The sequence below is a fragment of the Cavia porcellus genome, unplaced genomic scaffold, assembly GCF_034190915.1.
Source record: "Cavia porcellus strain 051 isolate PalLab524CR breed Dunkin Hartley unplaced genomic scaffold, mCavPor4.1 scaffold_1, whole genome shotgun sequence".
NCBI lineage: Eukaryota > Metazoa > Chordata > Mammalia > Rodentia > Caviidae > Cavia > Cavia porcellus.
The window spans coordinates 130,745,623-130,768,256 of record NW_026947484.1 but is presented as its reverse complement, the minus strand read 5'-3'; the positions used below and the strand labels follow the sequence as shown (position 1 = coordinate 130,768,256).

At 36.9% G+C, this 22,634-nt stretch overlaps 1 protein-coding gene across 4 annotated transcripts; it reads left to right on the top strand.

Moving 5' to 3' along the window:
- Positions 1–4,678: 4,678 nt before the first annotated feature.
- Positions 4,679–21,568, top strand: Kcna3 (potassium voltage-gated channel subfamily A member 3). 4 transcript variants are annotated; one of them, XM_063255618.1, is made up of 4 exons: positions 4,679–6,784; positions 7,475–8,479; positions 10,039–10,073; positions 16,039–21,568. In XM_063255618.1, exons 1-2 carry the CDS (start codon positions 5,206–5,208, stop codon positions 7,540–7,542), a joined length of 1,647 nt encoding a protein of 548 aa, XP_063111688.1. In that variant the 5' UTR covers positions 4,679–5,205; the 3' UTR covers positions 7,543–8,479; positions 10,039–10,073; positions 16,039–21,568. The 4 variants fall into 4 exon arrangements, with proteins under 4 accessions (XP_063111688.1, XP_063111684.1, XP_063111686.1 ...); XM_063255614.1 differs by having other exon boundaries at positions 4,804–8,479; XM_063255616.1 differs by lacking the exon at positions 16,039–21,568 and adding an exon at positions 10,607–14,296 and having other exon boundaries at positions 4,804–8,479.
- The last annotated feature ends 1,066 nt before the right edge of the window (positions 21,569–22,634 follow it).

The window sequence follows — 22,634 nt, the reverse complement described above, 5'->3', positions numbered from 1 at the left end:
TTTTTCTGAAAACCACTATGCCATGTGAAAACCCAGATGTTTAGGTCATTTTGAGGGACACAGCGACACTCAACAGCCACCTTAGCCGCAGTCACGTCCTGGATCTGTACCTACTTCTGGAATAACTTCCTTACTACATCCAGTGGCTTTCTTACTTGTTTTTTAAGGTATAACTTCAGAAGGTCTCACGTATGACCTTTATGCTGAGGGAATAGAACTAACGTCTTCATTGTGGTTTATCTATGTTTTTAATGAATATTCATTAAAATAATGTCTCATAGTCATTCTTCTTGTATGATACTATTTGAAAAGTATTTCTTCTATAACAACACAATTTCAGAGACTGGAAATACAAAGATGAACAAAACAAGGCATCTAATCCTCACAGAGACCGTCAAAGGTAGGGCTGGAGGATGTAAACTTCTCAGTAAGAATCCCGGTTCCATTTCCCAGGTGTGTAATCATTCAGAAGTGACTTTATCACCGTGCACTCCGTTTCTTCAGCTGTAAAATGGCATGGTAGTAATATGACCTGTCCTACAGAAATGTTGACGGCCACTCACATAAAATGTTCAGCACAGTGTCTGGCTTTGCACAGCAAATTCACTACCTAATATGCTAGCTATCAGCATAATAGAGTTCAGATTTTATGGGAAGGCAGATTGTAGCATACAACCTAAACATAGTACAACAAAAGCCTTTAGTGGAGCTATGAACAAAATGTGACAGAAGCTCTGATGAGAAAGAGTATCAGTGGATTCACTTTATCAAGTTTTTACCACAGTGGTAATCATGGCTGACAGGGAAGGTAGAAGTCTCAAAAGAGGTGATCTCTGAGCTGGGATTTAAAGACTGAATCCACCAATGGGACAAAAGTGGTTAGGAGTATCCAGTAATAATTCTAATTGTGCAGCTAGCACAAGTGAAAGCCTAGCAGTAAATAAGGAGTGCTGTGGAGATGCTGTCAGAATGACAGGTCAGGGCTAAGTGTGAGTATCATGGCAGCAACAGAGAACAATGTGATCAAATCTATGGTTTACAGAAATAACTCAGCTACATTCTAGAGGATAAAATACATAAAAGAGAGACTGCAAGCAGGGAGTCTTTTATGAAACTGTTATGGCATCCTGAACAGGGACAGTGACCATGAGAATAGATAGATGAAGACAGAGTTATTAGGGACTTGGGGGAATAGAAAACATCTAGTAATCAACTGGACATGGTCAGGAAGGAAGGATGTGGGGATGACTCTGTATTATAGCTGAAATAAGAAACACAGGAAAATAAGCAGGTTTGAGGAAAAAGATAATAAGTTCAGCTCTATAAATGTTAAGTTTCAGCAGGCAAAAAATCAAGTGGAAAGTTTAACGTACAATTCCAGCCTTCCAAAAAGATACAGCCAGGATGATGGGCAAAAGAGAAGGTAGAAAAAAGGGAAGAATGTAGCACTTTAAAAAAGAATCCTTGCATAGCTGCACAGCTCAGGTTGTTCTATGACACAGAACCAGAAATGGCCAAATACCTCTCCAAGGTTGCTCTTCTGTACCCCAAAACTGGTTCACCTACTGTACTTAGCAAGCCTTGTGAATTTCCTTTCCCCTATTCCACATATACTCCCTATGTGCCAGGTTCTGTTCAAGATTAAAGAGACACACACATGAAAATTCAAAACCTGCTATTTAGAAGACAATAAGCAATGAGAGAAATAAATATAAAATGCAATTTCTTTTTTGTACTGGGGACTGAACTTATGACCTTGCACTTACCAGGCAGGCACTTAAGCCACTGAGCTAAATCCCTGGGCTCTAAAATTCAATCTTAAGTAAATAAATGCAATAAGGAAAAAATAAAGCAAGTAAGAAACTAGAGGAGGAGGGCAGGATTTGAAATCAGATAGTAGTACTACCCTAATCACCAACTCAAAAAATTTATGTCAGAGCACACATCTCTGATGAAGTGACATTTTGAATGGAGACCTAAACTGATAGAGAAGAGTGTTTCAGGCAGCAAGAAAAGCAACTACAATGACCCTGGGATAGGAACTACATTGGCAGAGTTGAGAAACAGCAAGGCAACCAACTTGGTTAGAATTGACATAATAGTCATATGATTCTTATTATAGTTCCATACTATTGTCTTGTATTGTTAACTAATGGTATTTTAAAAATTTTTGTGGATTTATATTCTGTATTCTCAACTCTATATAAGCCTATTGAGAACAAGGTTTATATTCAAAGTTCATATCACACAGTACCTAGGACACAGTAAGTGTCCTTCTTCATTCATTTATCTATTATTGCGAATTGGGATCTCTAACCCTGCCTTGTTGCACTCTCAAACAGTTCTGGGCTAATCCCAGGTGCTGCTCACTATCTCGCAAGCCACTGGGGTGCTATTTTTTGTTGTGGTCAGTAAGAAACCCAGGCTATGCCTAGAGCAAAGGAGAAAGGCCAAACAGAGATTCACCCTTGCTGTTTGAAGCCTAATGCTTTTTCTTAGATGTTAATATTAAATATTGAAATATGAAGTAATTCTGCACATGCTCAGGGAAGCTGTTTGCTTTGCCGCGATTCTATACTTAAACATTATAATATTATTATTATCCCGCAAGGGTGTCCTGTGAATTAATCAGACATTTTCAAATCACTTTGAGCTACTCCACTGGGGGTACTAAATAAATGCTATGTTGTTCTTCTGAAGTGCCATTTTTGACACTGATTTGTTGTGATGGGCTCTGCTGTCCAACAGGGCTGGAATGCACCCACCAACTAGTTTCCTTCAAACAACACAGTAGCTTTCAGAAGGCAGTGGTTTTCTGTTAAAATAAATATGAATTGAAGTGAACTAGTCAGCAATCAGAAGCAAATAGACTGCTGTTTGAAATCTAGTGTTTATTAGGTGCTCATGGTGATCGACATAAGAGTTTCACAGTGTGATACAGTAAAGCAAATATTAGATTTGGAAAAGGTCCAACATTTTAGATCCAGCTGTGCTACTAACTAGCTATACAAACTGAACAAATTGCTAAACTTCTCTGAGCCTCAAAACTAAAGTCAGGGCTGTCCTAAAAAGCACATAATCAAAATCTTCCAGAGAATAGAAATACATAAAAGGAATGGAAATATTCACTTCTGGAGGAGAGACACTTCACAGCAGGGAGAAGCTTCTGACCATCCATCATAGGACCATCCTCTGCTTTGGTCTTCCTTGCCATTGATTAATATTAATTTCAGTACTAATTCCTGCAAAGGGAGGAATAAATCACTTTCTAAGTCAGACACAGACGGGCATGAAACATTTGGTTTTTAAAAATAGGGTCTTTGCCTTTCTATGAGCTGTCCTTGCAGCATCTGTCTCGTTCTTGGATTTAAATATATTAATGATTGATTATACCTCTATCCTAATTGCTAGCTCAAATATATATATATATATATATATAAAGTAGTGAGGTGAATGCCACACAAACACAATGCATTGTTCTGGAGTTTTGTGAGAACATTTTACAGTGTTACCTAGTTTAACCATCTCCAACATGTTACTGTCTGCAGTGCCCAGCACTGAGCTAGATATGAGGCACAAAACAAAGAAACAGTAAAGAACATGGTTACTTTTTGTGATCAAAAAAGCCATAGGGGGAATAACTGGAATAATGAACTATAGTATGTGAGCTCAGTTTCCCTTCACATCTCATCCCAGGAATCTTAGTAGGGTCCCAAGCTCAAAAAGAAGAAATGTTGATCCTCCAGAACAAATAAAAATGCAAAGATTCACTTGAGAAATTCAACTCAACAAATACATACTGAGTTACCACTACTTCTAAAGCAGGTTGATGACTGATAAGAGTAAAAATTGATAAGATCTATTTCCTACCTTAGGGACCCTCCTGGTTGAGAGTGGTGGGTATGAAGCAATGATCATGAATCACTTTTACTTCAAAGTGAATCGTCAGCTCATTTCGGATGCAAAAATTTTAATGATACAGTAGATGACAGATTTTTGTAGGCCTAAGGCTCACTAATATTGGGTTGCTAAAATTCCTGGGAACAGAAATTTAGAGAAACACTACATTCCAAAGAGGTAAGTGTATGTACCAAGCTACAGAGACAAGAGTAGCAGAATGTTCTCTGTTTAGCAACTAGAAAGTGGCAAATTCCTAGTCACAAGGGCCATGACAGAACCTTAAGTAGAGTCTAGGTACGGGCCCTGCTTCTGTCCTCATGACAGATGTCAGTCATGCAGTTTCTAATCCCAACAACTAAACATGAATTCCCTTTTCCATTTTCCTCGTATTGTCCACTGACAGAAAATTTCATTGTACTCTAAAGGCCAGGCTACCCTAATAGAAACCTGGTCTCAGAATCGGCCTAGTGTGAACTATTCACAAAAGCAAGGTGACTGAGTGCCAAAATGCAGTTCTTAGAGACTCTAGGGAAGGAAACCCACCAGCATCAGCATCAGAAGCTCTGTTCAGCTTCTCATCCAAAACACCATTATTTAGAACACCCACCCGGTGGTCCTGGAGAACTGCTCCCCTCAAGCGAACTCTGGGACTTCCTACCCAGGACATCCACCTAGTCTCCATTCTTTCCCTCTATGACCTTAGAGGCCAGGCCTTGGGCACCTCGTGATCGTCCCTACTTTTCTTCCTCTTTGGCCTTCTTCTATATGGGCTGCACGGAATCCAAGGAGGTTAGGTGGGGGCATTGAGACCAAGGAGGCCTGCCCTCTGCGCAGAGCTATGGTTCCAGGGCAGGTGCTTGGGACAGGATCAGCTGACCCAAAAGGGAAGAGGTGGGCGCTTACTGGAAGCCAGCTGAATCCGGGGGCCAAAGCTAAGATTCCCTGAGGGCCAGATCTGCAGGGTACTGGGTCCTGGGGGCCTAAAAGGTGCAGAACTGTAGTGCTTCGGTAACACTGAGCTGCTAGGAGGGCGGCAGTGAGGTGCAGGTCCCCAGCTCCCCAAGAAAACAGGCGCGCTCCCGCGCATTGGGCGGGAATCGTGGGGGACGCGGAGGGGCGGGCGCGCACCCCGCGGAAGGGCGGGGGCGGAGGAGGCGGAGGAGGCGTCTCTGCAGCGCGGCCCCGCGCACCGCGCCAGACCCAGACGGAGCTTCGCGGTGGCCGCAGCAACAGGCGGCGGGCTGGGCTCAGGGGCGGAGGCGGCGAAGGGGCGGGAGGCCGGCAGCAGCAACCGGGCCCCGCCGCATGGACGAGCACCTCAGCCTCCTGTGCTCGCCGCCGCAGCCCCCCGCCGGCCACCGCGCCCACCCGCCCCAGGACTCCGCCGGCGGCGGCGGCGGCGCCCACACACTGGTGAACCCCGGCTGCGCGGAGCCCGCCGCAGGCCCCGAGGCGCCGCCCGACATGACCGTGGTGCCCGGGGACCACCTGCCGGAGCCCGAGGCGGTGGACGGCGGCGGGGGCCCGCCTCGAGGCGGCGGCGGCGGTGCAGGGGGCTGCGACCGCTACGAGCCGCTGCAGCCCGCGCTCCCGGCCGCCGGCGAGCAGGACTGCTGCGGGGAGCGCGTGGTCATCAACATCTCGGGGCTGCGCTTCGAGACGCAGCTCAAGACCCTCTGCCAGTTCCCCGAGACGCTGCTGGGCGACCCCAAGCGGCGCATGCGGTACTTCGACCCGCTCCGCAACGAGTACTTCTTTGACCGCAACCGGCCTAGCTTCGACGCCATCCTTTACTACTACCAGTCCGGGGGCCGCATCCGCCGGCCGGTCAACGTGCCCATCGACATCTTCTCGGAGGAGATCCGCTTCTACCAGCTGGGCGAGGAGGCCATGGAAAAGTTCCGTGAGGACGAGGGCTTCCTGCGGGAGGAGGAGCGGCCCCTGCCCCGCCGCGACTTCCAGCGCCAGGTGTGGCTGCTGTTCGAGTACCCCGAGAGCTCCGGGCCGGCCCGGGGCATCGCCATCGTGTCCGTGCTGGTCATCCTCATCTCCATCGTCATCTTCTGCCTAGAGACGCTGCCCGAGTTCCGAGATGAGAAGGACTACCCAGCCTCGCCATCGCAGGATGCCTTCGAGTCAGCCAGCAACAGCACGTCGGGGCCCCCCGGGGGAGCCTCCAGCTTCTCAGATCCCTTTTTCGTAGTGGAGACCCTGTGCATCATCTGGTTCTCTTTTGAGCTGCTGGTGCGTTTTTTCGCTTGCCCCAGCAAAGCCACCTTCTCAAGAAATATCATGAACTTAATAGATATTGTGGCCATTATTCCTTATTTTATTACTCTGGGCACCGAGCTGGCTGAGCGACAGGGCAACGGACAGCAGGCCATGTCCCTGGCCATCCTCAGGGTCATCCGTCTGGTGAGGGTCTTCCGCATTTTCAAGCTCTCCCGTCACTCCAAAGGGCTGCAGATCTTGGGGCAGACATTGAAGGCTTCCATGCGAGAGTTGGGCTTGCTCATCTTTTTCCTCTTTATTGGGGTTATCCTTTTCTCCAGCGCGGTCTACTTTGCGGAGGCAGATGACCCCACTTCGGGTTTTAGCAGTATCCCAGATGCCTTTTGGTGGGCAGTGGTCACCATGACAACAGTTGGTTATGGTGATATGCACCCAGTGACCATTGGGGGCAAGATTGTGGGCTCTCTTTGTGCCATCGCGGGTGTCTTGACCATTGCATTGCCAGTTCCTGTGATTGTTTCCAACTTCAATTACTTCTACCACCGGGAGACCGAAGGGGAAGAGCAAGCCCAGTACATGCACGTTGGAAGTTGCCAGCACCTCTCCTCCTCAGCAGAGGAGCTCCGAAAAGCACGGAGTAACTCGACTCTGAGTAAGTCGGAGTATATGGTAATAGAAGAGGGGGGTATGAATCACAGCACTTTCCCCCAGACCCCTTTCAAAACGGGCAATTCCACTGCCACCTGCACCACGAACAATAATCCCAATTCCTGTGTCAACATCAAAAAGATATTCACCGATGTTTAATATATGATACAAGTGACACACTGTGCACATTGTTCTCTGAAATGTGCCCCCTGGTCTGTGTATGCCCTTATTTTATACATTTCCAGACCATCCATCGAGGAAAGGACATGAAGAAGAGGGAAGCACACTTCATTCTCCCTCTCCCTAGTGCTTCATACTGAAACAGGTGCCTGTTTTGCAAGTGGGCTGCATTCTCTCAGCTCTTTTTTTTTCCCCGTCTTAATTTTGTGAACAAAAAGTTACATTAAACTTGATTTCTAGCACATGTCCTATTTTTTTAAATAAAGTACACCCTGGGAGGAAATGAAACTAAAGGACAGTTAGACTGCAGAGTAACTGTTTAAATTCAAAATTAAAAGGTAGTTGGATTCTTTACTAAGTAAAGTGAGCGAATACTTAAGTGATTATTTTAGTGGACACTGTAACATTTTATCGAGTGTTTAGTTCAATTGCCTACTCTCGAAATATGGATGGAAGATCAACTAAAACAATGACTGTAAGCTTATATGGTTTTTGACTGGAGTTTCTGTTTCAGTCCTCCTCTTCCGGCGTCTTACGGGTCTGAACAGCTTTGAACAAAGGGAAATGCCCAAAACATCCTGATCTGACTAATGGTTTGGAACTTGCTAAGCATTTTGCAAGTATTAGACTAAAAGATTTCAGTCAAGTTCTGTGTATATGTCCCAGCTAACATCTTTCAAAGTCTAGAAACAGATGTTTTCAGTGCTGCTGAGAGAAACAACAAAAAAATTCCTAATGCATCTGAGATAAGCTGCTGCAGTATCACAAGAAGATTAAAGTGGCAGACACCCCTTCCAGCGGAAGTTACTAATTCGGACCTGGCTGATGCAGTTTCTATAGCAACCCATGTTTCCTGGGAAACCCGAAAAAGGTTGTCATGGCATCTCTTGCTCCCTAGCCCCACCCCCAGCCCTTGCTGTTTCCACAGTAACCTTTCCAGATGGTTCTTACTTACATGATTTCATAAGGGAAACTACTATTTGAAGAAACCGCACAAATAAAGTTAAGTGTGAGAATCTAAGAAGGTGAAAGAGTTGCCAAATGCATTTTTTCTTATGAACAGCATTGATGCTATCCCATAATGTCTGAATTGACAAGGAAAATACCATCTTTGGAATGTTACATGCAAACCACAATAAAGCATGATACGAATTAAATGCCAGTTTTTAGGCAATAATTTTAAAAGATGCTCTCTACAGTTTTCTTTCTCCGAGAAGTGATGACAACAAAATCTACCATAAAAGTGTCCTGTATATAAGCAAATGAGAAATTCAGTGTATCTGAAATCTTACTAGAAGGGACCTTTAGACTTCCTTGTGAAAATAAAATGCAGCTCCTGCAAAAAGACTGTCACCATTACAGCACTTGAAAAACAAAATAAGCAAATATATAAAGGATGCTCATTTTTAACGGAAGGAATTACAATCAGTGGAAGGAAGAGTAGAAGTAACCAGATCTTAAAGGAACATCTGCAAGTTTCAGCTATGTACAAGGGTTGCCAGCAGACAGACAGAATCAGGTGAGCACTGTGTATTATACTGACTTTTGTACGTGGAACCAGATTCACATCTACATTGGTAATGCTTAGAAAACCAATAGCTTTATATTTTATGTCAAGTGCCTTTCCTTAAAGTTTACATCTTTCCCGTTTTTCCACGTGGCTAATTATTCTTTGGTTTCCAGTGTTTATTTCCAAAAAAACGGAAGAAAAAGTTATTTTTCCTCAGAAAAACTTTTCACTCAAGCTGAACTGAAGATTATTCCATTGCTTTCACCAACCCATTTGGTTTTTGAACAACCTGTTTCCCCTTAAAAAAAGAATATAAAGCAGACTCTAAAGTTGATATATTAACAGTCCAATTTTAATTTACATAATTATTCAGTAGTAAACACTAGTACTGTTCTTTGAAACAATAATTGTTTTATATATTTATATAAATTACATGTTGTACACAATTGCTTTTCCACTCTGATAACACATAATTATTCTAGAGTAAATTAGAGTAAACCTTGTTTTTAAGCTCATCAAATATTTTCAGAAGCCTGCATACTTTATTATTTGTGCATTTGAGAAAGTGAGCCACACTGATTGATACAATAGGAAGAGAAAGAGGAAGAAAACACAACAAAACACATCCAAAAGAGGCAAGAAATCTGTATATACTCAACTGTAGAGTTGTTTGCTTTTATCTATATGTATCTGAACAGGATTCCTTTATCTAATTTCCTTGGCTTTTTTTTTGAGTTACTTTTAACATCAATACACATTTTTACCTAACATTTGATATTCTTAAAGACCAATTATTCTTTTTATAACCCATTTTAATAATATTAAATATGCTGTAGCAGTCGTATAAAATATTTTATCTATCCTTAAAAAATCTTAACATAAAGGTGACAAATTTATTCACATGTATGCAGAAGATGTAGAGAACTTGATTAGTTCCATAAGTAAATGATAGTTATGACTTAATTTTTATGAAGGCATAAATAATATTAGTTTGAAAAAGACCTTTTATCCTTACCTACAGATATAGCACAGGTTTTGAGTCTTAATTTTGAGGAAATATAACTGCTTCTAGTCGCCATATTGGAAGCTTCATAAAGGTTATAAGTTCTGTGCCCTGATTGTTTAGATGCTTGATGTTTTGAATATTGTGTCTAGCATAGAATGTAGCAACATGTTGTGTGTTTATTGATCAAATGCTTGTTATGTTGCATTACTGTTACTTCCAGGCTTCCAGTAAGATGGTAAAAGGGGTTAAACTCCACAGTCATATTGCCAGGGTTTGAATCCTTAATCTGCTGTATGACCTTGAGCAAATTATATAACCTCTCTGCACCTCAGTTTCCTTATTTGTAAACTAAGATAATGAGTATTATTTCACATGTTTATTACAAATACTAAATGTTAATACAAGTAGAAAACTTAGGAAAAATGATTGCATGATGTTACATTATTTTATGATCATTACAAGCATATATAATTAATAAAAATGTTGTGAATGGCAAATACCTAAATAATCAATGTTTTCCTATTTCCTTTCTATGATAATAATAATTACCGTGTATTAAAAGTCACCCATGTCCTGGACATTTGTCAGTTCTCCTAGGTAAGTGCTATTAACTTCATTTTAGGAGGATAACAAATAGCTCAGATTGACTGATTTTCTGTGATTTCAAGCCAGCTCTTGCTGGCTCAAAACCCTTGTTTCTTTCATTGGGAAACCTGAGAGATAAAATAAATCCCTGTGCTCTTGTGTTTGCCTTCAGCCTAGGTTTCTAATTATGAGTTCATGTAAGGACCATATCCCCAGAAGCCTATTGTATTAAATGTTCTCAAAATTAACCCTTTCTTAATAATCAGGTATTTTTTAACCAGAGGAGCAAATGTTATTTAAGTCAGATAGATATTGACTTTTCTGGTAATTTATATGCTTGGTTATCTGGATTTAATATTAGAATAATCAACCATACTAGAATATTCTTTATATATATTGGTTATCTGGATTTAATATTAGAATAAGCAGCCATACAGTGCTTTTTTTTCAGTTTGACATTTATTTTTGTTTTATGTGTTTTAATCAAAAATATATGGTATTATTATGCAAATGATTGCTTTTCTACCTCCTTATACTTTGCTTAGGTTGCTGAAGAACTATACCAGAAAGCAATGTAAACAGTTTCACTCTCCCTTATTAAAAAGGAAGAAATTTCTGAGAACAGCAAGATTGAAAGCAAGAGATTTCCAGTTCACTGAAATTTGTGACACTGTGGACTTACCCAGCCACTCCATGAATCTTTAAGAGAATCTGTGCTCAACAGATCCTTAGAATATACTTTTGTCATACATACTACCTATGGCTCCTTCACTAAGGTCTTAAATCATTTATGAAATGAAAATGGTAGTGATTTGACCTTAAAGCAAAATGCAAATGAATCTTTTTGCCCATGTTAGTTAGCTTCACCAAACTACAGGTTTCAGTGCTAAGCTCAGTTGCACATCTGGGTGTTGAAGAAGTATATGCGTCTATATGTTGCAAGAAGAGATTCTTGTAAGCAGTGTAACTGGATCGATGCATATCTATCAGCACCATGGGGAAAATGTATCTACCCTCATAGCTACTAGATCTAGAGAGAAAGAGGGAGGTAAACATTTGTTATTATTTTTTTCTTACATAGCATTTTTAAATATCCACTAACCACTGCAACATAATTGTAGAGACCTACACATAAAATATTGTATAAGTTATCTGTGAGCTTCTAAATATAATTTCAGAATTGAAATTTTAAATGGACAAGAAATTTAAAGTTATGGTTTATTTACATAAACTTGTAATTTACCTCTTTGATGTACGATGTATTTAAGTAATTGCTTTGCAAATAGTATATTAACCTAACATGCATAATATATTCCAATAAGTTACTCCTTTGAGAACCATAACTGTAATTTATTCTCTTCTATACATTTAAAATTTCAACATTTTCTACAGCAGTTCCAAGTCTTTCCTACCTTTCAGCTGTGACTAGAAATGGTAACCCCTCCCACTAAGAAATGCAAAGAAGCACAAATGTCCCCCAAAGTGAAGATATGTGGAAATAGTGTGACATAGAGGAGGATGGGGAACATTTAGGGATTGCATCTTAAGGTGAAATTGTTTTCTGTTTTGTATTTGGCTTTTTAAAAACAAAAATAAATCTATTAGTTTCATACCACTAATTTATTGTATTTTTTATTGTGACAATTTTACATATGCTAATTAAGTCACTTTTTTATATACCCCAAGGAGAATAGTTGATAATCTTTGAGAGAATGTCAATCAGAGGAGGAAGGAAGAAGGGAAATAAAGCCATATAAAGCCAAAACTTTTTCTTTTTCTTCTTTTTGTAACAGATGTACTTTTTCTTACATTTCAAAATTTACACCATCAATCATCCAAAGCATTAAAGGAGAGATCTCAAAAAGAGGCTCCATCATTTTCTTTAAAGCCTTATTATTGTTGTTATAAACTAAATAGTGCAAGATAGTAACTCTACCTTGAAAAAGAAAGTCTGGTATTCGGTTTGTTAGTAATATAGCAATTAAATGAACAAAAACGGTGTTTCATCAAATTTGAAGACTGTTATTAATAAATCTAAACTCACATCCAGCTATTGTCATAGCACAAAGTTTTGGGAATTTCTGTTAAGATCACCACAACTTTTTAGTGTGAAAGTTAGCATCGCACCTATCATTCTCTCTCACTTGTACTTTTATAGAGCTCTCTTGATTACTCCCCCAGCTTTCGTCCTTCTCCTGACATGACTGTATCCTCAGCATGGCCTCCTGAGTAATCTTAACACACTTGTAAGATCACTTTCTTCATGTCAAAACTCCTATCTGGTTTAGTTTTTCAAACAGTACAAACTGGAGACCTTACAATAGCCTGTAAGGCCAGACCTAGCTCAGGGTTCCTTACTCTTCTGGCCTTGTTTGCCACTCTCCAACTTGACCCATGCTGAGCCACACCGACCTCCTTGCCATTGATAAGATGTGGAGTCTTTTTCCTTGCTGTTTCCCTGCATGGAATGTTCTAGCACCTGGCATCTACATGGCTCACTCTGCCACTTCCTTTAGATCTTACATTCTCAGTACAGATTTCCATGACTGCTCTATTTAAAACTGCCATCCCATGACATTCTCTGTGTTCTTTATCTACTTAATTTTTTCTCTAACATACTAGATACTTTTATTTGTTTGGTTTAGTGTCTGTTTTCTCTTTCTTTCCATGAAGACACAATTTTTTGTCCGTTCATTGTGGTGTGTCCTCCCAGATAGTACCTGGAATGCATTTGGTTCTTAATAAGTAGTTTGTTGAAGCAGTAATGTGAGTAGTGCAGATATTGCCAAGGTTTTAGGTAACACTGTGGTATGTGTGCTTTCCCCTACAGTAGAAAATGAGGGTTCTGCTGATGGAATAGAAGGAAACTTTATCCAGAACTCTTCCGAATTTTCTCCTTTTCCAGGCAAACCTAAACCAAAGATTGACCTGGCTGTTTCCTCTTTACATCAAGTGGTACAATTTCTTTACCAAATGTGTCAACAAATTAAAAATTAACCTATGTACTTAATTTATATATGCAGACCAGCAAACCACAGAAGCTCCTTTTATCAGCTTATCAATTAAGCACACAAGACCAAATATTATTCCTCTCTTCTGAGGATAATTGTAAGGGCTTTTTAAAGAAATGACACAAAACAAAGAATTACAATTTGTTAATTTATTTTTTCCCTGTTTCCTCCTGGTTTGGGATGAGGGGTTATAACATTGTTTATTTTTATTGTCTAATTCAATATCAGGTTTACTAGATTTTTCTTTATAATTTGGTATAGTCAAATTTAAAACAGTCTCACATGATGTTACATTTTTATTTGCCTCATGTATGACTACAGAACAATAAAATATCAGATGCTTTTTTGGTATCTGATATCTGTAAGGAATTATAATTAAAAGCATATTAATCAAGACTGTCAGATTTCTGAAGGGCAAAACTGTGAAGGCAAAACCACAGATAGAAATAATTCCTCCAAGTAAGAGCCGTGTTTTAATTGTTTTATACCTAGATCTTATAGACTTTTTACCTGAAAATCTTTTAACTGATTTCAAAAGTGTAGTTTATTTTACTGTGTAACTATGTGAATTGAAGATATTATTAATAGACTTAAATATTGCATGAAGAAATATTGATTATACTTCACAATTTATTGTCTCATGACTTCCCAACTTTTGACAAAGTTCACATCTTAGCATATTATTAACTTTAGTTACTAAGTTTAAACCTCTTTTATTTGTTAAGAGTGTACAATTTCCAAAATTCCAGTCAGATAATTCTACATAAATAGGCAGGAAATCTTTCTAGCCTTTGGGCTTATTCACTACCATTTAGTTTATAGAATTTGTGGAACTTAACTGGTGTGCAGCCAATTCTAAGTAAGTTAACAGATGTCAAAGTGTAGATATGTGAAAACAAAATTCCCATACATCTATATGTTTTACTTCAATCTTTTCATCGTCAAGTAAATTTAGTGAGGCCAACAGTTAAGGAACTGAGTCTGAACTTTTTCAGTTAGGCATTGGTGGAGATATGAATGAGTTTTTAATGAACTGATGATTATTGAAATTGGACTATTCTTGTCTTTTCTTGTTTTATTTGATATAACATTTATTCGATAAATTCAATTATAAGCCACCAATTCCTACTGTACTTCTTTATTCAAAAATTTTGATAATCTTTGTTCTTTTTCTTTCAACCAGTTTCTTAACCTCTAACATAAATATCATGATTACCATCCAAATACTACTTTTTTTAAAATTTCTATTGAAATGTAACTCCCTTCACACCTATAATCTCGTAGGATACCTTAATGTACCAATTTAATTACAAGAACTTCAAGAGGCAGGTATTGATACATGAGGTTTTTTTAAAAGGCCCAACCTTTATACAAAAATGATGGAACAGCATCAAGACAAGTTTAGTTTTAATAGCACCATTTCAAGATAAGCAAGTATGTAGTAACACTAAACAAAAACCAAGCACTTGGGAAATAAAATGGATGCCAGATGATTACTGTTACTACATTTTTTTTGTTTGTGATCATTAATAACTGTTAGACCACTAAAGTTTTCAAACTCTCATAATTAAATATAAGTATACCATAGATATACGGTACTCTTGTTTCTTGACTAAAAATTTGTCTTAAGAAGCTATGTCTCTTTGATCAGCATAATCAATTATAGTCCCGGCCAGTAAGGAAAAATTTTCAGTAAATGATTGTGTAGCAAACAGTAGGTATACAGTATTTAATTTAATTAGTGAATATTCTTCCCTCAAAGGCATAAATTATAGACCAGTGTGGCTCACATGCTGCAATAGACTATATCATTTCATCTGTGTTACAGACTGTCATCTTTGGGTATTTATGTCTAATACAGAGGCATTTGCTAAAACCAAGAGGCTGTGTGGGAAAGTGTTCTATATGAATTATATTAAAGAAACCTGGATTCAGTATTCTCTGTTTTTGTCCCTGTGAGTGTCCTTTATATTATGTAGGAACTAAATGTAAAGAGCACAGGAATATAATTTCAACATATCTTTTTATTCATTCAGTATATATACCCCCTATAGAATATCCCCTATATGCCAGGCATTATGAAAAGTAGTAAAAATGTATTTAAATAATCCATTTAACATAAATTATCTACTGTGTACCAGATACCATTCTGAATATAACCGTGAAAAACACTGTCATTCTGTTGGCATTTCTAAATCATTTTTTCAATTAGAGAAAAGGACTATTAAATCTGTAACCTTTATTTCTTGAGTATCCATAGCCCTGTTCTAGTGGTTTTGTGGTCTTAATGATACTGTAAAGTGTACCTAACTGTGCAGATCTCATATTTTTAAAGGATCACAAGATTTGTAATAAAAATACAAACTATAAGCATGATATCCTGTGGCACTAAAATGTGATTTTCACAGTACTTATTTTGAAAAAAAACTGTTCCTTTATATATCTCTTATTTCCTCTCTTTCTCTGTCTCTCTCTCCCCCCTTCTCTGTTTTTCCTGCTTGTGATGCTTATCTGAGAATGGAGTTTCTATTGCCTTCAAAAGAGTTCTCAGATGACCACAGTACAATATATAGTCAGACAAGAATCAAACACTTGGAAATCCATATACATTTTCCTAAAAATCAATGGCACTGACAAGTTTTCAGATGCTTCTAAGGATGAATATAAATTTTCCTGTTCAAAAAGCAAGCAATTGCATTACTTTGGACAAAGCTTTATAGAGTCATAATTAATGGTAAAGTTTATACTTTCAGCATAATCTGAAACTTTCTAATGTAAAAGAATTCAATATGTAATTAATGGATTTAGAAAACTAAATTACTGGAACTTTTGAGAGCAACAGTAAAAAATCAACTTTTAAAAATTATGAATGGAACTTTTCTGACGTCTGAAGTCTATAGTTTCTAAATTCTACAGTTTTTAAAAGTGCATATACAATTAATGATTGCATTTCCTCTGTTCAACAGATCCTTGAAGAGCCCCACATGAGCAGTAGAGCCGCCTTAACCAGTAAGATGCTAAGTTTTCATTTACCTGGACCAAGAATTCAGTAGCAGTTTTTACATCACTGATGAGCAGGGATCTGTCTGCCAGCACATATTTTTATTTCCGTTTACATTAAATAATGATTTATATTAAGAAAACAGCTTGAAGCTGAAGGATTCTCTTCATCTTGTGTGCAGCATGAAAGCTATTACTCAAGAGACAAAGAATGTTAAAAATATTAAGGTATAACAATCTGATGTTGTAATAAAATCTAATCACGTAAAAACTATAATCAGTGTTGAAGATAAGGAAAGCCTAGATATTTGTTTCTAATAAACCAACTAATACTGTCTTATTTTTTAAATTAATTATTGAACTGTATTTAATAATGAGACATATTCATGTCATTCTCAGTGTTCTGGTTATGTGCAACTTTACTTTTGAAGGTATGTTCTGTACCAAAGGCCCCCATGAATAGCTTAGCCCACTTATACATAAGTAAAGGCGTCACTGTGCCCAGAATGATATTAATGATAGACTTGCCTAAAAGAAATGTGCCTTGCTTGATTAAACATTCTTTTATTTTTTAATTTAAAATATTTATTAGTTTTAGAGATAGATTTTAGCTTACCTTAACTTTACAAAATATATTAGTACTTATTATATGTTTATCTATATTAACTAAAATTTTAACATTTAGTTATACTTTTAAACAGTTCATGTATGATAATTCAATTTGATTTTCATGGGATGTTTGATGGGTGAGACAAAGCACATTCTTAAAGATATGTATACTATGTCAGCTAATGTCTATAGCTTTTCCTTCGAGATTATATGTGTAAAAGATTCCTTGACTCGTTTTCTATTTTTATATTCTTTTAGAAATGGAACTCTTTTTCAATTAAAAAGGCAAAATTTTAATTGGAAAAGCTATTTAGGGTGTCATAAAGATGTTTTCCCACTTTGGGACATTCACTTCTGTGCCATTATTAATGTATTTACTGTGACATTTCAGCATAATGGTAGCTATTTGTATATTATTTCATAAGCCTTATGGAAAGTCAAACTGTGAACATATAGTATATAGAAGACCTTTTTCATTTCTGTATCTGATTTTCAAAATATACCTGAACAAATGCAATGTCCTATTGTTTAAATGAATAACAATGCTAAATTATAATTAGAGTTCTTGCGTAGTTTTAATTACTATAAAATATTTCAGGTGCAAAGTCAAGATTATAAACTTTTTGATGCCTTTAGAAGGTAATACAAGTGATGAATTTAATACATAGGAATCATTAAATAAACAATTATTCACCTAATGGCAACAAAACATGTGAATAGGAGATACAATCCAGGTAACTTTCTTTGAGGCAATGTCTACAGTAAATGTTTCATAACCTTCTGCTAATTTCATGTGGTCAAAACTTGTAGACCAGATCACTATAGGATAAAATGAGATAAAGGAATGAGAACTAGCTCTTATTTGAGCTATAGGAATCTCCAATGGAGATGGTTTGTAGTTAAAGTGAAAGTATAGGCACACTTTGTTTTTATTTGGTGTTAGCCCATGTGGTAGAGATACTGGCCCAGGGAATAGTCAAATTACAGCCAACTTAATCCTTTTATCTGGTTATCATAGCCTGGAATGATTGAAACAAGCCGATGAACTGTGCTACAAGAGGTCTTAGATATGCAGAGGTATTAGTAAGGATCAGTAGGCATAAAATCTACCCTCATAAAGCACCAATAATACCATTTTAATCATTTTGGTACATTTAGTATCATATCTGCATTATTACTACAGGCCTCAGTTTTAATAAATACAAAACCTGGATACTCACAAGGAAATCACAGAATTATATCAGATAAGTAACCAAAGACATTTACAAAATGGGTAGTGAACAAAATACTCACCTAAGTAATAGAAGGCCAGAAGTCTTACCTACTTCCTATCTATGGGACCCTAAGGAAATCAGTTACCATAGCTAGGCTCCAGTTTTTTCAATTACAAAATGGATATGCTGAGTTGAATAATCTCCAAGCCCTGCAGGCCTCAAACCTATTATGTACATTTCCTGAAAAATACTTTGAACGATACTTACACACTCAGCTTTCCAGATGCATTTCTAAAGAAGAGAATGAAGTGAAATAATATTTAAGCCTTAAAAGTGTCTTAAATTTATCATTCTTCAAATTGGTTGTGAGAAGAGAAGAGAAGATTGTTTCTCCTCAAAGAATTTTCCCTTATCTACAGTGGGGTCATGAAAAAATAAAAAACTCACTTCAGAAGGAAAACAGACCAGTGGAATCACTAGAAATAAAGGGAGAATAGTTGTTAAATTTAGTTAGGTGTTAAAGTGGCTAGCCAGTTGCATATGAGATGCCAAAATTTTATTGCACACTCAACATTATAATCCTGGGAGTAGGGGAAAGTGGGAAAACATTGAGCAATAGAAGTGTTTGCATTATGGTCTCTTGATTCTTTTCACACTAGAGAGCTTAAGCAGGTGTCTGTACTGTAGTGCTGACTCTGCCAATTATAAGTCTTATGTCCCCAGGAAAGTCCCTTTAACTTCTCAGAGCTTCGGTTTCATTTTCTGCAAAGTGGAAATTTTAAATTCAGTAATCAGTTTCTTACCATTTAAAAAGATTATATAACATTTTCAAATTTTCATAATATATGGATACATGTGCCAGTTGTCCCCTGTCCCAGTTACTAACATGTTATCTATGTCTTCTCAAAGGACTGAATAGATTAAAAATTGAAATGTTCATATTTCTATTATTACTAATTGGCCTTAGACATAAAAATGTCAAATAGTATTTTCATCTGACTGTGACTTAACTATTATGATTTATCTTTTCATCTTTGAATAGTTATTTATACAAAATGTCTTTTAAAGTTAATATTTCTCTTTAAATTTTTGTGGGTTAAAAACTCACAGCAAACAAGACTCAGTATGTTTTGCTTACCAATGAACTATAGCTGATTGTAACGTACACTTTTTTTGTACCCGGGGTCAAACTCACGACCTTTTGCTTACCAGGCAAGCACTTGAGCCACTGAGCTAAATCCCTGGGTCCTGTAAAGTACATTTTTGTCACATTTAAGTTTAATGCTCTTTTGGAGCCAGAAGAAATGACTAGTAAACTAATACTCATAAAATTTTATGGTTTTTTTAATACAAAGGAGGCTAGATAGAGCCATATCATAATCAAGTTTGCTCAGGAGTGAGAAACAAAATTCAGGGATAGCCCAAACACTTTTGTTTGGCAATAATGGACAGTTGAGACAAAAAGGTTACAGCTTTTGCACAACAAAGATAACAGGTGATTACACCAATTGAAAAACAGGAGTATATTCTGGTTACTGGTTGTATGATAAAAGAGATTAGATAAAAGAGTGCTAGAATTTGGAACACTAGAGAAATTATTAAAATGATAGCAGTCCATTTGAATGATACAGAAATATTTTGTCATACTGAAATTATTCATCCAGAGATTCAGTGTTATATTCCTTGCATTCAGAAAAGGGGGCGACTTTTAAAGGCCTCTGTCATAATCAAAATGTATATTTTGACTAATGGAGCAATTAAACATTTAACCTAATCATTTGACTTTATGAATCTGAATTTTCAGGTTTAGCTGTGATTGAATCTCTCATGTATTAGTGTTAGTGATATTTGTGAAAAGTGATTTTGTCGTTGTAAAGTTTATGAAATATGCTAAGTGGTGATTCTAGCATATCGTAATAATACTGTATCTTACAATCATTTGTGAAGTTACCATACCAAACAAACCATAGTAGTATCTCTTCTGGTAAATTGTCTCTGGTGTGATCTCTTATTGCTGGGTTTGGGGTGGGGGAGGTTAAGTATTTAGTTTACTTAAAATTGTCAAAATGTTTTTCTTAAATGCCATACAATTGTATACCTATAAACCAAATATCTTCTTTTTTTTCAATTTTAAGGAAACTGTATAGACCATTTTTAACTATTCCATAAAATGATATCATTTATGTTTAAAAATTCTTACACATATTTATATATACACAAAAGGGAAAGCAAACAGTGTAGTTTTTTGTGTAATGTAGTATCATAACTTTTTTAATTATATAGATATTAATTTCACAGCATCATAATAGTAGATACACCATCTTGTTTTTGCAAACATCATTCACATATTCTACTTAAACCCTACAACGACCACATGAAATACCAGTATCACCCCCAAAACTTAGAGATTGAACAGCCAAAGTTTAGTAAGGTCATATGGGTTGTCTAAGAAGATTTGGTCAATACGTGGCTCTCAATCTCAATTCTTTACACTATTCATCCTCTGTCATGTGAACTTTATCCTGTCATTGCCATTATGTTTAAAACTTTGACTAAAATTATTTTTTAAAGATACATTGCAGAACTTCAGGTTCCTGAGTGAAAACTTCAGGTTCCTGAGTGTTATTGCTGTCAATCATTTTTAGATACTTAACTGTAGTTCTTCCATGGGGTGATATCTAAACCTTTTCCACTTACAACATTTTAAATCCCCACACACTGACCTAAAACACCAGATTTATTTAACGCCAAAATGCTAGACTAAAAAACAACGCTAATTTTTCTCATTTCCTTCTAGGAACAACATTTAGACAATATGATTCAGAGAGACAGAAAAACTAAATGCATCATAGTAACCATCTTTCAGCCTCTTTTGTTTTTTATTACACATGTGCAGTGATTGAAGGACAGGAAATGGGCATTGTGGATAAATGTATTATTTTCTGTATAAATGTATTGTTTCCTGTAGTCATACAAAAAGAATTGGTCATCAAGAGTCAGATAGCAGTGTTAATGTTTAGATATAGTTAAAATATGTGGCAAATTTTAAAATGCATATAAGGATTGCCCCAGATAAAATTAAAATCTGATGACAGCTTAGTTTAAATATCAAGAATATTCATGTGTAAATCCATGATAAATATTACCTTTTTATCCTTTCACAAACAATAGCTAGACACTGTTACTGCTTTCCCTTATAAGTCATACAGTTTGTAAAACATTCTGTAGTTGTACTGATTAGCAGTGTAATGTTACTGTGAATATTCAAATGAAATGTGTGTATGATATCAGAGTTTAAAATTTTCTCATCTTATATTTAGTTCTCATCAAGTAAGTCAAATGTGTTATTTTGTATGGAATGAATATCATTAATAACAAATAATAGGAACTCTTACTACAATGTAAAATTGAGCCTACATTTTATATTTTTTATAAATTCATTTTGTTTTGACATGGTTAATTTATCATATACCAATGTAAAGTTACAATCTTATCCCCTGTTCTCTGATGTTCTTGTCATAATAGTTTTGAGCCTTTCGTTAAGTAATTTCAGTAAATACAGTTTTGATTTTGTGGTATTTTCATCTGATCCACTTTTTTAATTTGTCATTGGATTTAAAATGTTTTGTCTGCAAATGTTATGTACCGAATTCAATAAAAGACCAAAAACATACTTGTTGTTCATATTAATAATTCCAAATTACTTCTTCCCTCCCTTCTTCCTTCTTTCTTTTTCTTTTTCTTTCCTTCAATGTTTTGTTTTTTGCAAAAGAGGAAACATTGAAAGCTAGCTGCTTTCCATAACTCAAGCATCAGCTGCTTTTAGATCAGCTTTGAAACTCATTTGGCCTCCCACTTTCTGAAGACTGTGCATTACACTCAGCAAGCCGCTTAAAGGCCAGCATTCTCCACAGTTCCCCCATTATCTCCTGTCTAATATTCTTGCAGATGCAGTGAAGTCTCAAAGAAGAAAGAATTTGTATGAAATAAGTGAAAGCCTTTATATTTTGTCCCAGTCACAGAAGAGTAAATTATAGCATGGCCAATATGTTATTTCATTTTTAAAATCTGTATTGGGCATCTGTTGTGCGCACTGCTACATTCAAAGCACTGTAAAAGTGTGTTAAGGTCAATATATAGATGAACCTGCTCTCAGAGATTCTTATTAAATATATACAGAACACTAGAGTATTAATATTTCATTTTCATTCTGTCTTCTTTATACGTGACCTATAGTTTTTACACAGAGCATAACTTCTAGCATTCACACTTTACTATATGCATTGTTAATATTTTGTACCCAGGAATGTTGATCCCAAATCATTTTCTTAATAACAGCTAGTCCCTCAAGTGTGCTTGTGCTTTTGGAATGTCAAAAAAAATGCTGTATCATCCAAACAAGTCCTCACTCTGGTTTCCATCTGGAATTTTACTTTGTATAAAACAAAGAAAAAACTGCAGATTTAGACTGCCTCACATGTGGTAATTACCTATCAGAGAAAAAAAACAAAGCATTTCCTAAGCCTTCAACTAATATAAGAAATAATTGTTTTTAAGTTTTCTGGTCATAGCAATTTTGGTGGCAGACCCCATGACCCATAATTTATACGTATTTCACTTAGGGGATCAAATCTTTACATCCTTTGAAATATTACAGAATAAATTAAGAGATGCAGGTTGTTTCCACAGTATTGTAGATAGTCTCTGAGCTAAGACAATTCTCTCATTGCTGTTAGACT